Source organism: Lagenorhynchus albirostris, chromosome 6 (genome assembly GCF_949774975.1).
Source record: "Lagenorhynchus albirostris chromosome 6, mLagAlb1.1, whole genome shotgun sequence".
Classification (NCBI taxonomy): Eukaryota; Metazoa; Chordata; class Mammalia; order Artiodactyla; family Delphinidae; genus Lagenorhynchus; species Lagenorhynchus albirostris.
In genome coordinates this window covers 7,156,734-7,180,504 of record NC_083100.1, presented here as the reverse complement: position 1 = coordinate 7,180,504, position 23,771 = coordinate 7,156,734, and the positions used below count along the sequence as shown (strand labels likewise).

General features: G+C 46.3%; 1 protein-coding gene and 1 long non-coding RNA gene across 5 annotated transcripts in view; one reads left to right on the top strand and one right to left on the bottom strand.

Moving 5' to 3' along the window:
- The window catches only part of NGEF (neuronal guanine nucleotide exchange factor), a 40,834-nt gene extending 30,128 nt beyond the window's left edge, over positions 1-10,706 (bottom strand). For 3 of the 4 annotated variants that reach the window (XM_060151827.1, XM_060151828.1, XM_060151829.1), the window contains exons 1-3: positions 10,411-10,667; positions 9,557-9,696; positions 3,735-4,030 (exon numbers count right to left, since the gene is read on the bottom strand). In XM_060151827.1, the coding sequence (XP_060007810.1) occupies positions 3,735-4,030; positions 9,557-9,696; positions 10,411-10,517 (543 nt within the window). In that variant the 5' untranslated portion in view covers positions 10,518-10,667. Of the gene's footprint in view, positions 1-3,734; positions 4,031-9,556; positions 9,697-10,410 lie in introns of all 4 variants that reach the window. The other variant, XM_060151826.1, reaches the window with a different exon arrangement.
- A 119-nt stretch (positions 10,707-10,825) lies between these two features.
- The window catches only part of LOC132522007 (uncharacterized), a 34,899-nt gene continuing 21,953 nt past the window's right edge, over positions 10,826-23,771 (top strand). Inside the window, exons 1-2 of the long non-coding RNA XR_009541012.1 lie at positions 10,826-10,996; positions 13,599-13,681. This is a non-coding gene — a long non-coding RNA (uncharacterized LOC132522007). The remainder of the gene's footprint in view (positions 10,997-13,598; positions 13,682-23,771) is intronic.

Sequence of the window (23,771 nt, the reverse complement as noted above, 5' to 3'; positions counted from 1 at the left end):
ATTGTGTGAAAAAAGCCAAGTGCGAAATAGCATTGTATAATCCCTTTTATATGAAAGTCAAAGTTAGGGATAGTACGAGGGAAACAAAAGCAAAAGTAAACAAATGGGACTATATCAAACTAAAAAGCTTTTGCACAAAGAAGGAAGCTATCAACAACATGAAAAGGCCACCTACCGAAAGGGAGAAGATATGTGCAAATGATGTATCTGGTAAGGGGTTAATATCTAAAATATACAAAGAACTCATACAAGTCAATATCAAAAAACGAACTCAATTAAAAAATGGGCAGAAAGCAGGAATAAAGATGCAGACCTCCTAGAGAACGGACTTGAGGTTATGGGGAGGGGGAAGGGTGAGCTGTGACAGGGCGAGAGAGAGTCATGGGCATATACACACTAACAAACGTAGTAAGGTAGATAGCTAGTGGGAAGCAGCCGCATGGCACAGGGATATTGGCTCGGTGCTTTGTGACAGCCTGGAGGGGTGGGATAGGGAGGGTGGGAGGGAGGGAGACGCAAGAGGGAAGACATATGGGAACATATGTTTATGTATGACTGATTCACTTTGTTATAAAGCAGAAACTAACACACCATTGTAAAGCAATTATACCCCAATAAAGATGTTAAAAAATAAAATAAAATAAAATAAAAAAATGGGCAGAGGATCTGAATAGACATTTGCCCAAAGAAGACATACAGCTGACCAACAACACATGAAAAGATGCTCAACATCACTAATCATCAGGGAAATGCAAACCAAAGCCACAATGAGATATCACCTCTCACCTGTCAGAATGGTTACTATCAAAAAGACAACAAATAATAAGTGCTGGGGAGGGCGTGGAGAAAAGGGAACCCTCATGCACTCTTGGTGGGATTGTAAGTTGGTGCAGCCAATATGGAAAACAGTATAGAGATTCCTCAAAAATTAATAATAGAAGTATCATATGATCCAGAAATTCCACTCCTGGGTATTTATCTGAAGAGAACGAAAACACTAAGTCAAAAGATATTTGCGGGCTTCCCTGGTGGGGCAGTGGTTGAGAGTCCGCCTGCCGATGCAGGGGACACGGGCTCGTGCCCTGGTCTGGGAAGATCCCACATGCCATGGAGCGGCTGGGCCCGTGAGCCATGGCCGCTGAGCCTGCGCGTCCGGAGCCTGTGCTCCGCAATGGGAGAGGCCACAACAGTGAGAGGCCCGCGTACCACAAAAAAAAAAAAAAAGATATTTGCACCTCTATGTTCACTGCAGCATTATTTACAATAGCCAAGATATGGAAACAACTTACGTGCCCATCAATAGATGAATGGATAAAGAAGATATGGTGTATATATATATACTATGGAATATTACTCATTCATAAAAAAGAATAAAATCTTGCCATTTGAGACAACATGGATGGACCTAAAGGGTATTATGCTAAGTGAAAAAAGTCAGACAGAGAAAGACAAATATTATATTTTCAGGTATAAAAGATTCACTTATATGTGGAATCTAAAAAACAAAACGAACAAACAGAACAGAAATAGATACAGAAAACAAATAGGTGGTTGCTAGAGGGGAGGAGGGGAGGGAAGGAAAGAAATAGGTGAGGGGTCTTAAGAGGTAGAAATTTCCAGTTGCAAAATAAATGAGTCACAGGTATGAAATGTACAGTGTGGGGGTACAGTCAATACCTATGTAATACCTTTGTATGGTGGCATACTGCAACTAGACTTAATCAAAACGTTTAGGTGACCATTTTCAAATGTACAGAAATACCAAATCACTACGTTGTATGACAGGAACTAACATAGTGTTGTAGGTCAATTATACTTTAAAAACGAAAAGCAAACTCAAAAGAGGAGATCAGGCTGTGGGGTGCAGTGGGGTGGGGGAGGGGGAGGGGGAATTAAATGAAGGCAGTTAGAAGGTACAAACTTCCAGTTATAAGATGTAATGTACAACACGATAAATATAATTTAAGATTGCTGGTATACGTATGTGACATATGGAAGACAGTAAATCCTGAGTTCTCATCATAAGGAAATAAAAATTCTCCATTTCTTTAATGTTGTGTCTATACAAGATGGTGGACGTTCACTACACTTCTTGTGGTCATTTCATGATGCATGGAAGTCAAGTCATTACGCTGTACACCTGAAACTTATACAGTGTTGTGTGTCAGTTATATCTTAATAAAACTGGAAGGAAAAAGAGTTAGGGATGATAAAAAAAAAAGCAAAAAGTTAGGGGTGATGGCTCTGTCAGTGGCTGGTGGACAGCCACCTGTGGGGGGATTTCTCTGTGGCTTCCGGCACCTGCCACATGGCTGCTTTCAGTGGCATTCCTCAGTCCAGCTCCACCTGCCTCTTGGAGATCCCCCCGACCACGCATCTTCACTTCTGGTGGGGTGCGTGGTTCTTTACCTCCCCTCACCAGTATCTTTGTGAGAAGCTGGAATAAGCCCCATCAGGATGACTAGACACTACTGATACCAGAAGTTTCATAAAAAAACGGTGGCATCCTTTACAAATCACCACTTGCAAGTCACATGTGACGTCAGAGGTTAAACCCATCCCTCCTGAGTCTGCGGGGCAGGACACAGTGAACCTCGGTGGCCCTTCAAAAGTCGAGTGCTATCAAGCCTTCTAGAAGAGCAAAGGTATCATACCAACCGAGTCAGCGTCAGGTAACCCTCGTCGGGAACTAGTCTCAGTCTTGGTCATTACCTGTGCACACCATCTGCAGTTTTGCCTTTCTATAGAATCTCGCGCAGGAGAACCAAGAGTTAAAGAAGGACAGGACATCTGGAGTCAGGACTGCATAGGAACAAGTTCAAGCGTGGCTTGAAGGAACACGTGAGTGGAGGGGAGTGGGGGTTGAGGGCGAGAGGGAGCGTGAGAGGATAGAGAGGATGGAATTGGACTGAACAAGTTAAAAAAAAAACATCTCTTCACTTTTTCCCTCTGCATCCACCTTTTAACTTTCACGATGACACACACCTGCAGGGTCACCATTTCTCGCCCCCAGTCTCTCCCCTTGCTATTGACCAACTTGTCTCTCTGTACCACAGATTTCCCCTCTATACCCAAACAATCTTGGTTCAACTAAAATGAACACTTAGCTAGACTTCTTAGCTACTCATTTCTATTGCCATTCATGTTTCATTTCTCCTCGCTAGCAACAAACTATTAGGTGACTCCGTGATCTTGCCTCAGCCTAACTGACAGGCAGTCTACCTGGACCATCGGATGAAGTGGGAGAGACACAAGTCCCAGATTCCCACACCGTTTCAGGAGGGGGCCGAGGGCTTTCTTTCAGAGCCCCAGCCAAGCTTCAAGCGACTACAAAATGAAGATGTGGGATAAGACTGTGCGTGAAAAGTAAAGCACAGATGACTAGTTAGTTCACTGTCACAGTGAGTTCAGCATCACCTACTGCATCAGCGTTCACGCGTACCATGGCAATGCCCCCACGATAACAACTAAAGGTTTAGAGAACGCAATCTTACTATCTGACGCAACAGCAATGTGGAGAACACTAAGTACTGGCGTTGAGCTATCCTAGAAGGTAACTGGGTACTTTTTGTTCCCTGTGAATTTTCCTGCATGTTCTGGATGGATGTACCCTGCAAGTAATTCCTCTGGTGAACCAGCCAGGGAGTCTCACCCTGCAGAAGAAGTCTCACCCACATTGGTTAAAACCCCTGTACGTTCTGATCGGACGCTCCCACCCTAGGGCAGCCCATTACCTCCTGCAGCCTGATCTCCTCCGGCTGGAGGATGTCCAGCACCCCACTGCTCCGAATCTCCGGGAGATCCTGCCAGAGGTTGAATCTCGAGTGCGGGTTACTGAGCAGGCATATCTGGGGCACAGCCTTCCTCTCCGGTGGGCTTGCAGGCTCCTCCTCTTCCCCTTCATCCTCCTCCGGGGTCTCCACACTGGCCGGAGACCCATCAGCATTGTCTTGGATTTCTGCATCCTGTTGCCTCCTGGTTTCAATTTCCTGGAGAGTTGATTTATCTCGGTATTCCTGATACAGGAGCCCTGAAATCAAATGGAATTGTATTGACATGAAAAAGATTTCAGAGGAAGATCTTTTGGAATCACTAAGTCAAAGCTTTGGACTCCTATCAAGGGCTGATGCTCTGCCTGTGAAAATACAAAGAAAGCCAGAACCGCACAGGTCTCAGAAAAGGCTCTATCACTGAACAAACTGTCACTGTCTTCATTTCTTGGGAAGGATCAGCGTGCATGAGTTTTTTTTTTTTTTTCAACAAAGAATGAAGAAATCCCTGAACAGATTCAAAATCCAGTCACAAAAATATATGCTTTTCACACACATACTTAGCAAACAACAAGAATCCCGAATTTGACGTGTTAATAACCAATGTGTGCAGAGTCGGTGGAAATGTCCCAGTTATGTTTCAGTATCCCAACAGGATGCTTCTCAAAGCCTAAATGCTTCAATATTAAAACTCAAGTATATTCATCGGTGAAATGGGAATTGCTGTAAATTCTCATTTTGAAAGAAAAAGCCAATATTTCATCAACCTTACGATTCAAAAGGGAAACATTCCTTTTTTGCTTTCACACTTTCAGACTTACTTCCCTGACCTGAAATAAATGCAGTCTAAGTCTCCAAGGAGATTTGGGGGTACAGAGGAATCAGCAAAAACGTAGCATCTCCACAGGGAAAAATTCATTTTGGATGTCCTGGCTGCAGGGCAGAGGGTTGGTCTCTCCACACAGGAGCAGCAGAAAAGCTTCAGTGGCAAGGGGGCTCCCAGCCCAGGGAGAGGGGAAGCAGGGCTGGGTGGGGAGAGGAAGGGAGGGTCCTGCTGGCGATGAGGCTGGGAGGAGAGGAGGGTCACCCCAAGGGTTCTGTCTATCCTGTGGGCAAAAGGGAAGCCCCTCAGGCAAACAGCTCTGGTCTTCATCTTAGGAGGCCCGTGGATGGGAAGAAAGAGGCCATGCCAGTTCTCTAAGGGAGTGATGATGGAGGCCTGAACTGCAGTGGTGGTGGAGGGATGGGGCCATGTGCATGATTCAGGGACAGTTACAAGGTAGAAGACAGGTCCTGGTGATTGGCTGGTGCTGGATCATGAACGGTATCTGGGTGACCAGTTGGCAGGGGTGTCCGGTGGCCCTGTTCAAGGAGATGAGGAATATGGGAGGAGGCTCCGACTGGGGAATGGGGTGGTGGTGAGATCCAGGTGCACCTGAAGGGAATGCAGGTGGAGAGAACCAGTGGGCAGCTGGACGGGTCTGGAGCCTGGGAAAGCTGTTGGGCCCCTTAATATACCTATCTATAAAACAAAGATGACTTTCCCGGGTAAGTTCTAACAGGGATAAGTGTACCACTTGTAAAGCACTTTCTCATGCAATGCAGTACAAACATTAGCTATTATTCCTTCTTTAATTGTTAAATATATCTAAACAGTACAAAAAAGGAAGGAAAAAAGCAGACGATCTTCAAAATTCTGAAAAATGGCTGGATAAATTATATTCACAAATAACAGGAACTCAATAAATCACCCTGTGGATTAAATTAATTGGCTTCCTTCGTTCCATAACGCTAGATCATAAAGGCTTTATGCTAAGCATAATATTTACTTCAAAAAAAAAAAAGATCCTGTGATGTTACGTTACAATCCAGCAGATTACAACACGGAGTTAACCTGACAAAGGAATGAAAAAGAAAATCTAAATCTATGCTAAATGCAACCCAGATTGAAGATCTATAAAGACAGAGGTTTAAAGTCACTACATAAACCGGTTCAGTCATGAGCATAAGATATGATTACTATTGCCAACATCGAACCAATTAATCTCCTGTGATTCCGATACTGTTTTCACGGAGGTTTAAAGAAACCAGGATTCCACGAGTTGACTTGGATTCACTTTTCAAAGCTTAGCACAGTGTCTCCCACAGAGTAGGTACTCACATATTCGTTGAGTTGAACACCTTTAAAAATGCAGTTTCCAAGCTTCTCAAAAATATCTAACCAAGTTGGCATCTTTTTGAAAGTTCAAAAATATGGCTTATGCATGCTACACGGCACATCATGTGTACCATGGGTCAGCATGATGGGTAAATCATGGGTAAACGCTATCTCCAACATCTCACATGATGATGTGATACATATGCTGAAATGAGACAAAAACATCAGCATTGTGGGTAGTTGGGTTGAAAGTAATATTTCTGAAATCACATTGTGGCAGACACTGTGGCTGCCTCTCCTCTATCCCCTCACAGCCCTTCTTCCCAGCTGGCAGGGAGGGCTTTTGTCTGGGTGCTGACCTAGTCTGTGCTCAGGGAAGTGGATGAATGCTGACTGATCAAAGCCTACCATGATGGTTCCCTTCCCCTTGCCACTGCTGGGTTTAGACATGAGCATGTGACATGACATGGCCAAGGAGACTAAGGGGACATCTTACATCTTTACGAAGGGCTTCTCAAAAAGATGTCCCTCCCCAGGAGACACTTGAAGACAAACTGCTCTTTTTTTTTTTTTTGGTTTTTATACATGGTTGCTTGAGGATGTGATGTACGGAGCTCTGGCAGCCATCTTGTGATATGAAGCCCAAATGCTGAGAATGGTAGAGGGAAAGGAACTAGGTGGTTGCTTGACTTAATGAACCAAATGCAGAATTTCCTACCTCATTCCTGGAGTCAACTGAGATAGAATACTTTCATTCTTTAAGGTCATTTTTGGGGGGGGGGGGCGGCGCTGGATATTCTATTACACTCAGCCAAAGACTCCCAATACAAGTAATCTTAGCATTTTCTTAAAACTTCATACTTCTTTCTGAAGTCTTCAGAATATGAATTTAAACACGCATTTTCCTGGAGTTACTATGATTACAAAGAGTTATCTGACACACTGTGTAACCATTTTCATGACCTGTTTATTTGTTTATTTGTTGTTTTTTTTTTTTGTGGTACACGGGCCTCTCACTGCTGTGGCCTCTCCCATTGCAGAGCACAGGCTCCGGGCATGCAGGCTCAGCGGCCATGGCTCACGGGCCCAGCCGCTCCGCGGCATGTGGGATCTTCCTGGACCGGGGCACGAACCCGCGTCCCCTGCATCGGCAGGCGGACTCTCAACCACTGTGCCACCAGGAAAGCCCACCTGTTTATTTTTATTAGCCTTACCTGAGGAGCTATGTTATCTGATTAAATTTTTGTAGTAGAGATATACTGTTGATATATCATGTTTTTCTATTTTCTCTTTTGTACATTCAGTAAGCAAAATTGATTTTACCTGTAAAAGCTGGCACCTGGTATTATATTCATGCAGAATTAGAAGGCTCAGTTCCCATCTCTCCTAATTAAAATGATCTATATCAGGTTGGCTGAGCTACCCTGCAGAAGGAGGATAAGCTCCTGGAGTCCTTCAAAATCTCACCTTCTGAAGGGAATAGTTTTTTTCTTTGAATCCTTCAGATAGAACTTCTAAAGGGCAGAGAATGCATTTATTTTTAGTGAGCACCTTCTATGCACCAAGCAGTTGTTAGGTGCCAGAGACAACCACAGCACACACACACACGTGTGCACACACACACACACAATCACAGGGTCTCAGGGTCTATGATCTTCAGGGCCACCACCAACTACAATGACAGCTGTATACCACATCATGCATAGTCCCGGCATCATTTTGTTCTTGCCTGGGTGGGAGCCACTGCAAAATTCAACACAGTGGTCTACAAGATACCCATATAACCTTCCCACTTTCCTTCCCCCTTAATTCCACTGTGTCTTTAGGAACGCGTTGTCCTTTCCTGATACCTGGCAAAGAATTCACTTCATTCGGTGAGCTAAAAGCAGCTGGCCTCCTGTAGCAACCTGCTTGGCATAAGCCTCGAGTCTATGATGAAGGATGTGAGAAGAAGGCAGCCTCGGTCCAGTGCTGTCATTCAGCACATCTGTTGAGCACCAACCATGGATCCAGCCCAGGGGCCAGAAACACATAGTCACCATTACACCAGGAGATAGTGGGAGAAAAGCCTCAGAATGTCAGTCTCTACTGTTTACCAAATGAGGAAACTGAGCGCCAGGATGAGCAGGTACCAGAGCTCAGGGCTCCCGACTCCCAGCTTTGAGCTTATGCCACGGGCTCTCCAGGAAGGAGGTCTCCACACGCCCACACTGCAGAAGGGAGCCTCTCTCTCCGTGAGAGGAGGCACGGATCTCCCCACTCCCACCTCGATTTCCTTCCTGGTCCTGACATTGATCTCAGCCAGAGGATCCCTTTCTAGAGGGTGGAATTCGAGGCTTCCAGCACATGCCAAGGCCGAGGCGGCCCTCCTCGCCATAAAGGGCAATGTGTAGAGGTGGAAGAAAGGGATTTTCGGGTGTGTTTGTCCTCAGATCAGCCCCTCTCCATTTCCGCCAGCAAACAAAGGGAAAAGCCGCCACCACCATCACCACCCAGCCCACACGCAGGGGGCCCACTAGGAACAATACCTCTGGAGTCAGCACTGCTTAACAGAATGCAGTGTGCGCTCCACCCTCAGCTTTGCAAGGGCTCAGCTCCTCCCAGGGTTCAGTCCAGAATAAACCCCAGCCAGGGGAAAGGGAACCTGCCCAAAAAGTCTCCTAAACATGGTCTCCTGGGGCAATGGAAGCTCCACTTCCACTGGAGACACTTCATGTCCGTCTGAGTGTTTGGGATGGAGAACAATAATGATGAATTTAGAAAAGAAAATTTTCAAGCCAAAATTTTAATTTAACGAATAAACTTCTGCTCTGACAACCCCGAAGAACGGAAAGATTTCTATGCCGTACCATTCCCAAAGAACCCATGTCACCACTTGTGGCCACCTCTGGTGATGAAGATGAGAGCTAGTTTGATGTCATCAGCAATCTTTGACTTTTAAATGCGAGCGCTCGGGTTTTGGGGATGCCTTCTGAATCCACTTTCTGCTTTCACAGAGCTTCAACTGCAGCTGTGCAGGAGCTGGACACGCGGGCTATGCCCTGCACTTCTGGCCATGCTCTGGACAGGCAGGTGGAGCCAGGCTTCCCTTCCTAACCCAGGGGCCTCTGGGGCTCCCAGCTTCTCTCTACTTACCTTTCCTTCCCCTGTGCAAAGTCTGCCACTGCCACCCCTTCCTGAATTGCCCCAGTCAGCCTGACTCTCTCCACAAGTCCCCTCTGCAGGGTCCCCTCCCTTTACAGGTCTTCCCCAGGCCCCCGGGTGGGGATGGCGGGGGGACGCATGGAGCGTCCCCTCCTGCATGGTCCATAAGCACCTAACCCCTGGACTTTCTGGCAGAAGACACAAGAGGACAGAGAGCCCTCCCCAGGAAAGAGCTGGGCAAGCACACCTCTCCAAGAGAGCAGGAAAGAAATGCATTTGCTAAAGCCCAATTATACAGCCACTATTAAAACGCGGCAGTTTTGCCTCTGGAACCATTTAGAACCAAATATGTCAGTAACCTTCCTTGTCAGAAACATCTGTCCAGGGGAAATGCAAGGGCATCCCACAAGCAGGGAAGCCCTCAGAGTCCGCCAGGAACCAACGTTTCCCCCAGTGACGCCCCGTCGCCGCTGGAGACACCCACCTATTTGTTCGATGAGGTTCCTCCAGGAGTCGGAGGGAATGGGGTGGATCATCTGCAGGGCCTCGGTGAGCGTGGTGGGGCTGTCGAGGGCCGGGCACTCCTCGGGTGTGGCCTCATTTCCCAGGGTGGAGGACGACTCGCTGCCAGAGAGAGAGGAGAGGCAGGAGCCGGTTATTTTTAAGCAACGACACACCTCGGCCAGCTTGCGAGAGGCGTCCGCACAGGCGGCCCTGGCCAGATGGACCCTGACCAGGATGTCCAGGCCGAGCGGCCGCCGCCGCTCCCTGCCACGCAGGCCCCACAGGCCCTTTTTGTCACCGCATCAGGGCGCGACCGGGTAATTCATTCCCACACCAGCCCACCCAAACCTTCATGTTTTCGGAGCTCGCGGGCAGGCGTCGGAAACTTGGCGCGTCCTGCCCGCTTCGCGGCGCCGCCCCGCCGCCCGGACGGGTCCAGCGGCCAGGGGCCCTGCGCTCGCTGCGCACCTCGCGCCGCTCGCTGTCACACGGCCCCCGGCCCGCTTTGGGTAGCGATCCTCCAGTCCCAGGGCCACGCGGCGCGGAGAGGGGCCACCGAACGGGACGCGTGCGCCCAGGGCGCCCGAGAGAGGGCGCGAGAGGCGGTCCGGGGCAGGGACAGGGGTGTCGTTGGTCCGGCTGGGGAGCATCCCCCGACCTCAGGCGGCGTGCGGGTACGATGGGGGCCGCGGGAGGAGTGAGGGGCTGCGGGGCCCGCAGGGCGGGGGGCGCGGGACAGGCAGTTCGGGTAGGCGTCCCCGACCAGGGACGCAAGCTGGGGCCACAGGCGCGCAGTGGTGGCGCGCAGGGGTCGGGACGGCCGCTCGTCCTCACCTGCCAGGGAGGTGTCCCGCCGCTGAGTCGCGCGCGTCGCTCTCCGAGGTGGAGCTGTCGTGGTCCACGGCGCAGGCGGCGCTGAAGGCTGCGGCCAGCAGCTCCATGGGGGCCGGCAGCCAGCCAGGCTCTGGGGCCGGGTCGGGGACCGCGCTGGGGGCCCGGAGCCGGGCGGGGGGCGACAAGCGGGCTCCGGAGCAGGGTCGCAGCGCGCTTAGCTGGAGCCGGAGCTGCCGCTGCCGCCGCCGCTGCCAAGAGCTCCAGCAGGCGCCCCGGCGCGCGCCTGGAGGCTCCCGGGGTTGCCACGGCAACGGGGGAGGCGGGTGGGGCGCGCGCGGCGGGGGCGAGGCCCGGCGGCAGCCGGGCGGGGGAGCCTGGCCTTGGGCGCGACCCAGGGCCCGCGGACGCTGACTGCTGCCCGGGACCGCCGACCAGGTCCGCGCCTGCCTCCTCTGCCGCGGCTCTGCCCCGGCAGGGGAGACGAGGAGGGCAGGATGGGTGGGGGCCGGCGAGCTGCGCCTTCGTCTTCCCGCCCCCTCCTCGCCGTCTGGCCACATCCCGCCAGCTCACGGGGCGAACTTGGAAGGTAGGGGCGAGGTGACCCTCTGCCCGGCGCGCCCTCGAACTTCCGTCTTGCCCACCCCGCGCATCCTATGAGGTCCTTCACAGGGACCCGCCCGGAGACCCCCGCCTCTGTCGCTCCGGGCCCAGCCTCGAGGGACCCTCGAGGATATCCGCTCCTGACCTGACTATGGAGAGGGGGCCAGCGCGGAAGCCTCTCCCGGACGAGTCTGGCTGACCCCGGCTACCCCGAGGCCCTAGCAGCACGGGGTGGGTATAGGGGAGGGAGTGGAGGAGAAACAAAAGTGCCCCCAAGCCTCCACCCGGTTTCCCTGCCCGGTCACAATGACGTTCGGAATCTGCACCTTTGTGTTAGCTAGTTCAAATCGCTTCCGGATACAGAGAGCAAGCAAAAATGGGAAACTGGAGTCGAGGGGAGTGTGAGTGGTCCCGTGTGACTTGGAAATCTAGACGGACAACTCCAAAATCCGACTCCAAGTCCAGTAAGAGAACTGGAGCCCTGCCCGGTGGCCTTCTCTGAGGGCAGCCCCTCCGCTCCCCGCTCCCCTGGGCGGTGCCGGGTGCCGGGTGCCGGGTGCCGGGTGCCGGGACGGCGGCCTGTCTCTGCGGGCCAGAGCCAGTTCCCGCTCTTCGGAGGGTACCTGGCGGGGTGGGTTGTGCAGACCAAAGTCGAAAATCTTCTCGGCACCTTCCCCTGCACAGTCTACCCACGGGGCATTTGTTTAATTTAACAAATTCCTCGTTTTTCGATGCAAATACTCCTGCTGCGAGGAGTTCACTTACTAGTTAGTAGGTTGGCTTTAATGCATTCCTTAGCCAGCCGTCTAGAGCGCGGCAATTGTAAAGGGAGAGTTGGAGTGGAAAAGGAGAGAAAGCAGCTTAGAAAGGGGCCTTTTTGCCAAGAGGGGAACTCCCTTTCCCAGACTTCAGCTGGTGACGCCGGCGGTCCTACGCATTCCATCGGTGCTCAGGTTGACGCAAACCAGTTCCGAAAGCTGCCTCTTAGCCCTCGTTCCCCTCGAGGGGCCAAAACGGACAGGTCTGATCTCCTCTTGCCCTTAAGGCCTCATAATATTTGCGTGACAACCGTCAGGTCTTCTGTCTTTCCAACCCAAGCCACTCCTTTCTTGACTCATTCTGCGTATCTCCGGACAGCCCTCTCTTGAGCTCTACATTTTCATCTGTTCACTGGCAGTCTTCACCTGGATGTCTGCTAAACACTCACATCCCCACCACCACCAGCAGCCAACCAGGAGGCCAGGCAGAACGTGAGGGACAGCCTCAACCGCTCCTGTACCTCCTGTCACCCCACATCTCAATGCCTCACTGAGCCCCCGGGATCCCCAAAAGCTTTCAAAGCTGTCCCCTCCTTGGTATTTAGACCACTCCTTCCCTCTGTCCATCCTTCTCTCTGTCTCCTTTTTAACCTATGGGTCGGCTTTTGTCCCTCCCCTGCTTAAAAACCTCTGTTGGAGTCCCACCCCCTGTGGGCGAAGGCCACCTTCTGCCTCTGTAATGGGCTCTTTACCAGGTGTCCCACTCCTTGCCATCTTCCTTGGCTAGAACTGCCCACCTTACCCCCCAAATCCTCACCGTTACTGGTTGAGGCTCCCTGGAGCATCCCCACCAGGCCCTTAACCCTGTATAACCAGCGGCATTGCCTGGCACTGTAATTCCCTGTGAAGAGGGCCATCCTTACACTAAGACATGGGCTCCTCTGGGGTGGGCACCCTGGTGTCCCACTCATCTTTCATCGGCGTCCCAGGAGGTGCACTGGCTGGGCAGTCACTAGGACCTGCTGCTCTGCATGGTTTCACCGCCCTTGAAATTCGACGTAACACTAAGTGGAAGCTGTCACTTTCACACTTGGTTGCACTGAGGAGAAAAGACTCATTTTTTTAAAAAATCAGAAAATATTCAAGTGAATTACATGTATTAAGATGAGTATAATAAAACCTTCCAATTGAAAAATAAGCTAAAAATACCCTTCTAATTATAAAATCAGTTTAGAAAGTCACTGCGTTCTGAAGGCATATAACCTTAAGCTAAATTCCCCGTGTTCTATTTTCAATCCTATTTAATGCTTACTGGGCAGGCTATGATTAAAATCTCCATTTAACTGACATTGTGCCCTAAATCATTCACAAAATAAAGTAGAGGTAAATATTTCAAATATTTATACTTGGTTAGTCCATCGTTGGTGCTCTATAAGCATTTGTTAAGGAATTAATGATATGTTTTAAAAAACATTTAGTTATTTTATATATTTTATCTAAAGATTTTCAAATATTTATACTTGATTAGTCCATCGTGCTCTGTAAGCATTTGTTAAGGAATTAATGATATGTTTTAAAAAAATAGTAATTTTATATATTTTATCTAAAAAAAGATTTAGTTATTTTATATATTTTATCTAAAGATTCTTTATTTCTTCCTTTGGGTTATAAAAGGTAAATATTGGAAACAAAGTGGATTCTTATTTATGTAGCAACCTCAGCCTTCAGGTGTTCTCATTTATGTTTATAAAATGTTACTTTATTCTGAGGGAGAATTGCTAGAAGCAGAAGGAAGCTTAGAAATGATCTGGTCCAACTCTTCTTTTACAGAAAAAGAAGCAGAACCAGAGGGTTAAAATGACAAGCCCAAGATAACAAAACTGGCTAATGGCAGATTTTGGAAGCATGTGCTAGTAAGTCAAGACTACCTTGTGTGGATTAAGGAACTGCAAGTTTCTGTTTTCTTATTCCAAATATTTTTAGGGTCATATGGTATGCCACCAGATTATTACAGGTTAAAACACATCTGTATTCTTAAATCTAGTAGGAAAATGACTTTGTAGTGAGACGGTAATCCTCAAATATACATTTTAAAACTTCTAGAAACAGGTGCTTGATAACTTTTAATTAACTATAGCTTTTAAATCCATAAACACCGTTTATTTTTGTCACTCTTAAAAGACTTTTTCAGTTGCTTTGAAAATCAACACATTTAAACCAGAGGGGCAGCACCAACAGTCAGTCCCCAGAAGGCTACAGGCTTGAGGCTAAATGGACCCCCCAGATCCAGGTGAAAGTTAGGAAAAGGACAAGATGTAGCCTCTCTCACTGCAGCTCCAAGAGAAACCATACTCAGTGGATAAAAAGACTTCCTCACGAGGAGACTCTCCGAATTTAGATTCTTCTGTTGTGTGGTTAGAAGTATTTTGCTGGTGAGGTGGAGGGGGAGGTCTTTCCTTACTTATTCTCAGAAGGATAATTTGTAAATGTGGGATTGTAACACATTACAGAAATAAGTTTAAAACACAATCAATTTATCCCTGTTTAGTAAAGAATTAATCTTACCCAAAGAGAGGTGTGACCTTTTCCTTGGGCTGCCGGAAGGTGACCTCTAAGCCATTGGAATGTCTGATAAGAGTGTCTTTGCTTACCTGGGGGCTGGGGCCACATCAGATAAGGTGGAGACTTTGGGCCACGTGACAGTAGCTCAACCTCCAGAGGGGCTGAAGACTGAGGTCAGCCATCTGGGTGGCCAACCAGTTCTAGCTGATGGAGCCCCAATAAAAACTCTGAGCACCCAGGCTCAGATGAGCTTCCTGGTTGGCAATATTGTCATACGTTGTTACCCAGGAATGTTAGCTCTGTCCACAGTTTCATAGGGACAAGGCAACTGGAAGTTCCGAGTGGAGCCTTTCTGGATTCTGTCCTATGCATCTCTACCCGTGTCTGATTTAAAACTGTAGCCTTTCGCTGTAATAAGCCATAACCATCAGTAACAGCTCTGAGTCCTTCTCATGAATTTTTGAACTGAGGGTGGTCTTGTGGGTTGTACCCTAACTTTGCAAGCCTTGAATCTGGTTTAGAGTACAGTGACCACGTTCCTCTTACAGCCTTCCTTTCCTTGGTCTCTTTTTCTCTCTGTCAGTCTGCCCCTTACGCCGCTGCCAGGTTAGTTTCCCTCAAGCACATCTGTTTCCGCACGTCTGTTGTTTTCAGTGACTCCCCAGTACCTTGCTGGTACTTCATTGCTAATGGAGTTAATGTGCAGCCTGGACTCGGGCTGCCCGGTTGGGAGCTGGGTCACCCCTGAGAGCTCCCATGGCCCTGCCTTTGCTCTGTTAGCTCTGCCCTGTTATCACCCACTTGCATGGTTTCTCTTCCCAGTGACCTGAGATTTAGGGGTGGGGCAGCTCTGAAGATGTCATTTATTTCTGCTTCCCCAGCATCCAGCCCAGCCAGGAGGCATCGGGAAATAGTCAGTGAATAAGTAAATACGGGGAAGTTGGTAGGTGTTATGTGGACATGTCCTTGGTTTCATTCTTTCTTCTACAGTTACTGAGTCTAGCACTAGCCCTCCCTTGGTGTTACATCTTGGCCTTCTTGGGTTAGAAGGTAATTCTTTCATTGCCCTCTTTGGGAACTAGCAGGTTTCTGGGGTTGGTGCCTCAAGCGTGGGGGAGGTACCTGACCTGCTGTGGTGAGTCAAAAAGCCCATTAAAACTGGATTCGTCGTTTTGGTGAAGTGAGAAGCGTTTTGTTTTTGTTTTGTTCTTTTTAGACGTGGTTGCTATGGTGGACAGTTGTTATAGTTTTGGTTAAATAGGGAAAAGCCCAGAGGGATGAAGAGATGCGTACAAATCTTTGTCTGATTTAAGAAGATATGCGAGTGTTGGACAGGTTTCAGTGATCATGGGAAGTAGGCATCGCGGTCCGAGGGCTTAGCTGCCCAAGCTTCGATAGTGCTCCGCTGAATACATTTTCAGAATCAAAAATAGGCAGCCAAGCTTTGCTCCACTTCCAGGTGTGAGAGGCAGCCTGGATGATGTTGTTTGGCTAGTGAAATGTCGGAATTTCCCAAGCAATTTGATGGTTCATGTGTCCTTAGTACTGTCCTTAAAAGGTTGAGACAAATGGTGGCCATATCATCAATTATGAGATGCAGACAGTTGTATGGCCTGGATAGAAATGTATTTCTCAGAACAGGCTCCCCAAAATAACTCATGGATAAAACACTATCATGTTGTGTGTTTGTCTGAAACTGCGGAAAATGAGAGCGGGCCTGGGATGTGGGTTTCTCTGGAACATTCCTAACCAAGGAGCTGGGGGCACATACAGTCTGAGGATGTTGGCTATGGGTGATGTCATATACTTTTGACCAATAGGAGCATTTCTGAAATAAGGGGGACCTAAGAGAAAATACTGCTATTTCCAAAATATGTTGAGGATGAAATTTGGAGAAAATGAGATTAGGAGTTGCCTTGGTACATTCCTAATCTAATAATTTACATTTTAAGTTGTGGCCATTAGGGTTTATACACTCTTAGTTGGAACTCAAACTGTAAAGGCATTGATAGCCCTCTTGCTTCCACTCAAACATTCATTCATTTTAAATCACCTTACAAACTATATAGCTAGATCTAATTTAGTGCTATATTAATTAGAGCATTTTGTAAACTATAGTATACTATATAAATAGAAAGTGATATTATTATTATTTAGGAAGCCTACATTTAACGCTAAAATACATTCGCTATTGTAATGGAGAATGCATTGCCTTAACTATTAACCAAATGTAGCAAAACTATTTAAGATATGAAACAAGAAAGAAAAATATGTCCATTCATAAATAAAATATACTTGAAGGAAAAGCATGCAGTTAACAAAATTAATAACTAGACGTTGTTCACACATTGTTCTTTGAAAATTGCAAACAATTGGATTTTAGAGAAATATTTTCCTTAACAAGAAGTACGTAGCATGACAACTTTTCATTTCCTACCGAAGCAAACCACCTCGCCCTTAACATCCAGTAGAAAGAATGTTTTGTGTTGAGTCACCAGGACTAAATGTTCAAGGATTTAGAGTCTCATAAAAAGACCCATATGTCTTTGGTAGAGACTGGTCACTTTATGACAAGAGCTGTTAGGAGCACAAAGGAGGTGTCCCACCAGACAAAGTGCCTGGTTCCAGGTCCTTGACTGCCTGTCATCATGTTGATGAAAATGCCTTTCTTCCCAAGAATTCAAAGCTTTTGACTACTGTTGGGTATTTTGGAAGGCTCTAAAATAAGGGAACTGGTGACCACAGTGTACAACAAACAAATGAGTGTTATAATAAAGAGAAAGCATGATATTTCAAAAGCACAGCAGATACACAGCCATCAAAGAGTTTAAAAAATGATCAGCCAGTGTTAGCCAAGGCTTGGAAGCTGTCGTTTGCCTCTGGAGGTGGGAGTGTGAATTGGTGCCACCTTTCTAGAGGGCACTCTGACACCCTTATCATAAATCTGCACATGTTCATACTCTTTGGCAAAGAGATTCTAATTCTAGGAATGTATCCTAATGAACTGTAAGAATCCATGTGAAAAATTAGCTACAAAAATATTTATTACAGTGTTATTTATAACAGTGAAATATTCGGAGTAGCCTAAAAGTCCAATAATAGGAAATCGACTGTTTAAATTATGACATGTCTCTAAAATGGAATATCACTAAAATGATTTAGAAAATCTTTAATAATCTGGAAAGATGCCCATAATATATTGACTAGAAAAGCAGATTCCCAAACTGGATGGTAGCACGATCTTATTTTGTTTGTAAATAGAGTTATATATATGGACTTCCAAGCATACAGATGTATTTGAAAAGGACTGGAAGAATGATCACCAAAAACATTTCACAGTACTTGTGGTTGATTGGTCAGATTCTGAGGGAATTTTCATCTCTTTACTCATATGTGTTTAACAAAAAAAATTTTTTTTTGCAATAAATGTGTCACTTATGTAATAAGGGGAAAAAAGTTACTTAAAAAAAAATCAATCCCTTAATGCGCATACATCTAGAACATGAGTTTAAAGTGTTCACATAACCATAGGGAATCCTGATGAATTTGAACAAGGGGGCTTATCTATTTTGTGTTCTCTGGATTTACTTGGGGGAAAACACCTCAATTCATTACATAAACCTAACTTTTAAAAAGCTCTTCAGTTTCCAAAGAAGCACAAATTCAAATTTTGCAGTAGATTACTTCCTGACAATCTCTAAAATTAAAGCACTTACCTGATATTCTAATCTGCCTGGTTGTAAAAATAGTCCCTTTTCCAGAAATTCCCCTTTTCCTTCCATAAACCCACGTGAACAACTCCTAACCAGAATGCTCTTTCCTTTTCCGTTGAAGTCCTTGTCCCATGGAAGGAGTCATCAAAGAAATGACTGCCTCCCATCAAAGGCAGGTCTCCTAACACCACAAGCCTTTACCTGCCCTCCTGCATGGCTATATCTCACCTGGGCTGGCTCAAATGCCACCTCCTCCATGAAGCCCACCCTGCATCCTATCTCATGGCAGGCTGTATTCGCTCACTTAGGGTCTCCTGTAGCACTTCACCAAGGTTGTGTTTAAGGCGTGATCATATTCTTGGAGAATGAATTCTCTGTCCTCCTGGACTGTTCATGGAGAGAGGACTCAGCCTGATTGATGTCCACCCCCTCACTGTGCCTGCAGAGACCTTGTACATCCTGGAAGACATAGTCACCAAATGGAGGTGGAGTGGAGGAGGCTTGAAAGCACAGTCGTTCTTTTGGTCTCATCCCAGCGCTCGGTAAATTACAGTCATAGAAACATTTACAAACCCTTTCCTTTCACCCACTAAATACAAACTTCCTCTCCTTGCTACTGCCTTAACAGGTGAATGCACTGTTAGTTGAAGTACCATCCCTTCCCCGGGGGAAATGTCAGTTTACCAGCAAAGAAGTGAAATTTCACTTTTGCTTCGTTACCTATTTACTGTTCACCCCTCCCCTGAGCTGACCGGTTGATGCTTCTTTTCCTAATTTTAAACCCATGTCTCATTTTTTCCACGCAGTGAAGACTGCATGCTAAATTATTGCTATTTCTAAAGTGTTGCTCAGCCCTTGGAGTAGCTTTTATTTGTCACAGTGTCAGTGGGATCTCGAGGCTTGTTTCTCTGTTAGGCTCAGGGTAAAGAGAAGGTCCTTATTAGTCTCCCTTTTCTTCCTAACCATGAGGGTCTTTTCTAAGGGGTCTCAGAGGAGGGTCTTAAGCTCGCCAGAAATACATTCTTCCCTTTGAAATTAGCATTTGTTCTTTAAAAAGAAAGAGGCTCTAACCTGTCATCAGTTGAGTGTTTTCTGTAAGAAGTGAAGGATTTTTACCAGGAGACAGGAAAGCCTCCTAGACACAGTGAGTCAGGGAAACAATAGAACTGAACTGGAAAATTCCTTCCTGTTGGGAGCATCTGAGAATACATGGTGTCCCTTCCATAACCTAAGGCCTTCGTTTCAGCACTTCACATGTTGTGAATCTCCACCAGCTGCGTGCGGGTCTTAAAGATGGAGTGCTCTAAATTTTCTGTGATGACCGAATTGAAAATCTTCAGGACAAACAGGCACTTATGCATTGCTGATGAGAGAGCAGAACTGTCCAACCTCATATGGAAGGGAATTTGACCCTAACTCACAGAACCACATGTGTGCAATGGACTGTTTGTGTCCCCCGCAAATTCGTATGCTGAAATCCTAACCCCCCAAGGTGCCGGAAGTGGGGCTTTTGGAAGATGATTAGGTCAGGAGGGTGGAGTCCTCATCAATGAGATTAGTGCCCTTATAAAAGAGACCCCAGAGAGATCCCTCGTCTTGGTCTTGGCTTTCCCAGCCTCCAGAACTGTGAGAAATAAGTGTTTGCTGTTCACAAGCCACCCAGTCTATGCTATTTTGTTAGAGTGGCCCAGTCGGACTGAAACAACACGCGTTTCCCCTTTGACCCAGCAATTCCATTTCTCAGAATTACCCAGAAGACACGCCCTGAAATACAAAATAAGATGTGCAGAAGGTCATTCTTCATGACATTATGTTTTAGAGCAAAATATTGGAAACAACCTACATAGCCATCCAAAGAAGATTGGTTGACCACACCATGGTATAGTCACCCCGACGAAGTCCTACGTAGCAGAATCGAGAACGAGGAAGGCGTTTCTGAACTGGTAGGGAGTGATTTCCAGTGCTACGTGAAAGAAGCAAGGTGTGGAAGAGCACAGGCAGTCTGTGAACTAAAGAAGAGGAAGTCATACAATTACACACCCCACCCCACCCCATCCCAAACGAGATACACGGGAAGGAAAGAAGAGAAACCAGTAAAGATGGTTATTTCCAGAGCTGGGGTAGAGAGTAAGACCTTTCTGAGTTTACTTTTTATATAGTTTTGAATATATAACCATGTAGATGTTTTACATATTCAAATAATTTTTAAAAATATAAAAGTATGGGGGGGAAATCAAACCCTAGAATTGAAAATAAACTGAAACAAATGAACTTAAGTAATTATCAAGTTGATAATATAACAACACAAAAAAATTCAAGTAACTTTTTAATGTAGTGCTCTGTCTTTGTGCCATTACTGAGATCTATTCTAGGACTAAAAAAAGCAAAGACATTTTAAATTTTACTTTGTAGGTGTGGCGGGTTGAATTGTGTCCCCTGAAAAGATATGTTGAGGTCCTAATGCCTCATACCTTGAATGTGACTTGATTTGGAAATAGGGTCTTTGCAGATGTAATGGCGTTAAGATGATATCATACTGATTAGCCCTAATCCAATAACTGGTGTCTTTATAAGAAGAGGGAAATTTGGACACAGAGACACAGACATACAGACAGGAGAACACTGTGTGAAGACGTTGGCAGAGATTGGAGTGATACATCTACAAGCTAAGGAACGCCAAGTGTTGCCAACAACCACCAGAATCTAGGAGGGAGGCATGGGACAGGTTCTCCCCTGCAGCTTTCAGAGAGAGCGTGGCCCTGCCTTGATTTTGGACTTCTGGCCTCCAAGACTGTGAGAGAACAAAGTTCTGTTGTTCTTAAGCCACCCAGTTTGTGGTAGTTTGTCACAGTGCTTTAGGAAACTAATATAGTAGATTCGTTATTGGTTATGGTATAGGTAGATTAATTGTGAAGTTCTTCTTTGAGTATTTGTAGAATAGAGCATTATCCTATAATACATTGATGTTGAGACCCAAGGGCCTCACTGCTAGAAAAAGGAGATGAAAATATGGAATAGGGAGAGAGAGGAGAAATGCTGTATGTCAGGTTGGAATTGAAGGTGTCCCTATGAACACACATGCATGCACACACACATAAGCACAAACACGTTTCCTCGCTCTGTCCACTGAAAAGTCCTAGAAGCGATGGCCTTCCAGTAGGAAGGAGCACACACAGCCTGAAGATCTTGGTTTCTAAGTATCATTCTGCACTAAAACTAGGGCTCCTTGGAGAAATGGTTGACTTCAGGTCTGGGATGTAGAAATTATATAAAGTATCTTCCTGTGTCAGAAAGTAAGGAAATACTCAAGGATATGAAGGAATGTGTCCAAGGGACATAATAGCCATCTTAAAGGGGCTCTTACTGGCCAAATTAGTGACAGTAATGGATTCACCCGACACGTTGAATTCAACAACAACCATCAACCACCACGAATCCATAGTGAAACTCAGAAACAAAGGAGAACCAAAAACAAAGGAGAGTCTTCGTCACAGAAGAATATCGACTAATACAAGTGGAGGAGTAACAGAACATTCTCATTTTACAATTCCCAGCGTCATGGTTGATACAGGAAGGAGCATTAATGGATGTTAAAAGCCACTGAGTGAAAGATTAATAGGAAAGAGGATATTTACATGTTCTCAAACTATCACTTTCCAGATAACCTATTAGTTGCGAAAGGAAAAATGGTACCTTTACTTCGGAGCAGTCTGGCAGCTCCTGAATTAACCAAATGATCAAACTTAGCCTCAGGACTGGCAGGCCAGCTGACATTAGTGCCCCTTGATGGGGTGCAGTTTGAAGTACACACCACCTAGACGCATTCTTGCTAAAAATGTTTAACCTGTTTAACCTGAATGTAACCCAGTGTCTAGCCCTAACTTTCAGTTGAAAGAAAATATAGGGGGTAAAGGAACAGGTTAAAAGTCTGCACAAGGAAGCAGTCAGACACACAAGGGGGGCCATTCTGCCATTGATAAGCCTGGAGTTTCGCAAAGTCAGTCATGGAAAAAAATGGGGAGACTGTTGAGGTTATAGGAGTCTGAAGAGAGCATCTGACAAATGCAGTGCTCAGAATTTAATTAGACCTTTATTCACAAATCCCAGCTGTAAAAGACATTTTGTGGGGAATTCCCTGGTGGTCCAGTGGTTAGGACTTGGAGCTTTCACTGCCGTGGCCCGGGGTTCAGTCCCTGGTCAGGGAACTGAGATCCCGTAAGCCACTCAGCAGAGCCACCAGAAAAGAAAAGAAAAGAAAACAGACATATTGGGGACAGTTGCAAGAAATTTGAATATAGACTGGCTAGTAGGTAGATTATGGAATGATTATGAATCTTCTTAGGTGTGATAATGGCATTGTGATCATGTCGAAGAATACTGATTCCTAGAAGCTTTGCACTGGATATTTAGGGGTGAAGTGTTTGATGGCTGCAATTTACTTTCCTATGGTTTAGTGGAAACAGAAGAGGGAGAAAGAGAATACACATATGCAAGGTGTTAATCATTTAGGAGGTCTAGGTTGAGGGTATATCTGTAGGTTAAATTTCTTTCTTTATAAGAAGTTGGGGGAAAGGAAAAGAAGTATTTAGAGAAAGGGCACGTTTGGTTTAAAAAACTGTATTAACAATCAATTTTAAATGCAGTCGGATGTAAAGTATAGAATATTGAGTTAGGGATGGTATAAAGGCTGAGGGAATGAGGTGGCCTTTGCCAGTCACCTTGCCAAGCGTGGGAGACCCTCCCAGAATGGGAGCCCCAGGAAGGCAGAGCTTTTGGTCTCCTGTGTCCGCTACTGGCCCCCTGGTACCTAGAGCAAAGCCTGGACCATCGTACGTGCTCAACAGGCATCTGACACAATGAAGTGTAAGTGGCTCAGTGATAAATACCTTTGTCTGATTTCTGATCATTTTTTTAGGATAGACTCTTGGTCAAGATTAAGAAGATTTTTATTGCTTTTCACATATTTCATGAAATTACAAAAGGTCATGCCAGTTTACACCCAACCAGTGTCTCTCTCTGTACCCTTTCCAGTATTCAATATTTGAATTTTAAGCAATGTGTCAATTTGGTACATGAAAAATGAAACCTTGTTCTGTTTCGCATTTTTTTCTTTACTAGTGAAGTTGGTTTTTTGTGTGTGTTTATGATGGTTTTGTATTTTTCTTTTGTGAATAATCTTTTTGAAACTGAGTAATTATTAGTCAAATCCATTTCACCTGCCTTCAATAATTAAGGTCATTTTAAGACTTGCATGTCTTCCAAATGGCACTTAGCCTAAACAGTGAGATGTTTGCCTGAGTTGTTTTCGAGGAACTTGGAGTCAGCTGCCTCTAGTTTGAGCTGAGCTGAAAGTCAGCCGCATCTGGTTAGATGCTGGGCTGGTTAAGACTGGATAGGACCACTGACCCTCCAACTGGGCACGAGCAAGTGGGTGACCCTTTGACGTCAGAGGACTGAAAACCCCACCCTCAGATCGTGCTAAGAGCCTCCATTGTTGGACGTGTAGAGGCCTGTAGCTTAGTTACACGTGAGCAGGGTGATGACTGCACCTTTTCCCAATTTCCTTTCCCCACTCTCCCACACTCCCCGTGCTTCCCCTGCTCCCCACATGTGTCAGCCCATGATTCTTCTTTGTAAACCCTCTCCTTGCTGCAAACCTCGGAGCCTCAGCGTTTTGGCTTGCTGTGTGTGGGGCGAACCCAGCCTGGTTCGGTAATGTTTTTCTTTT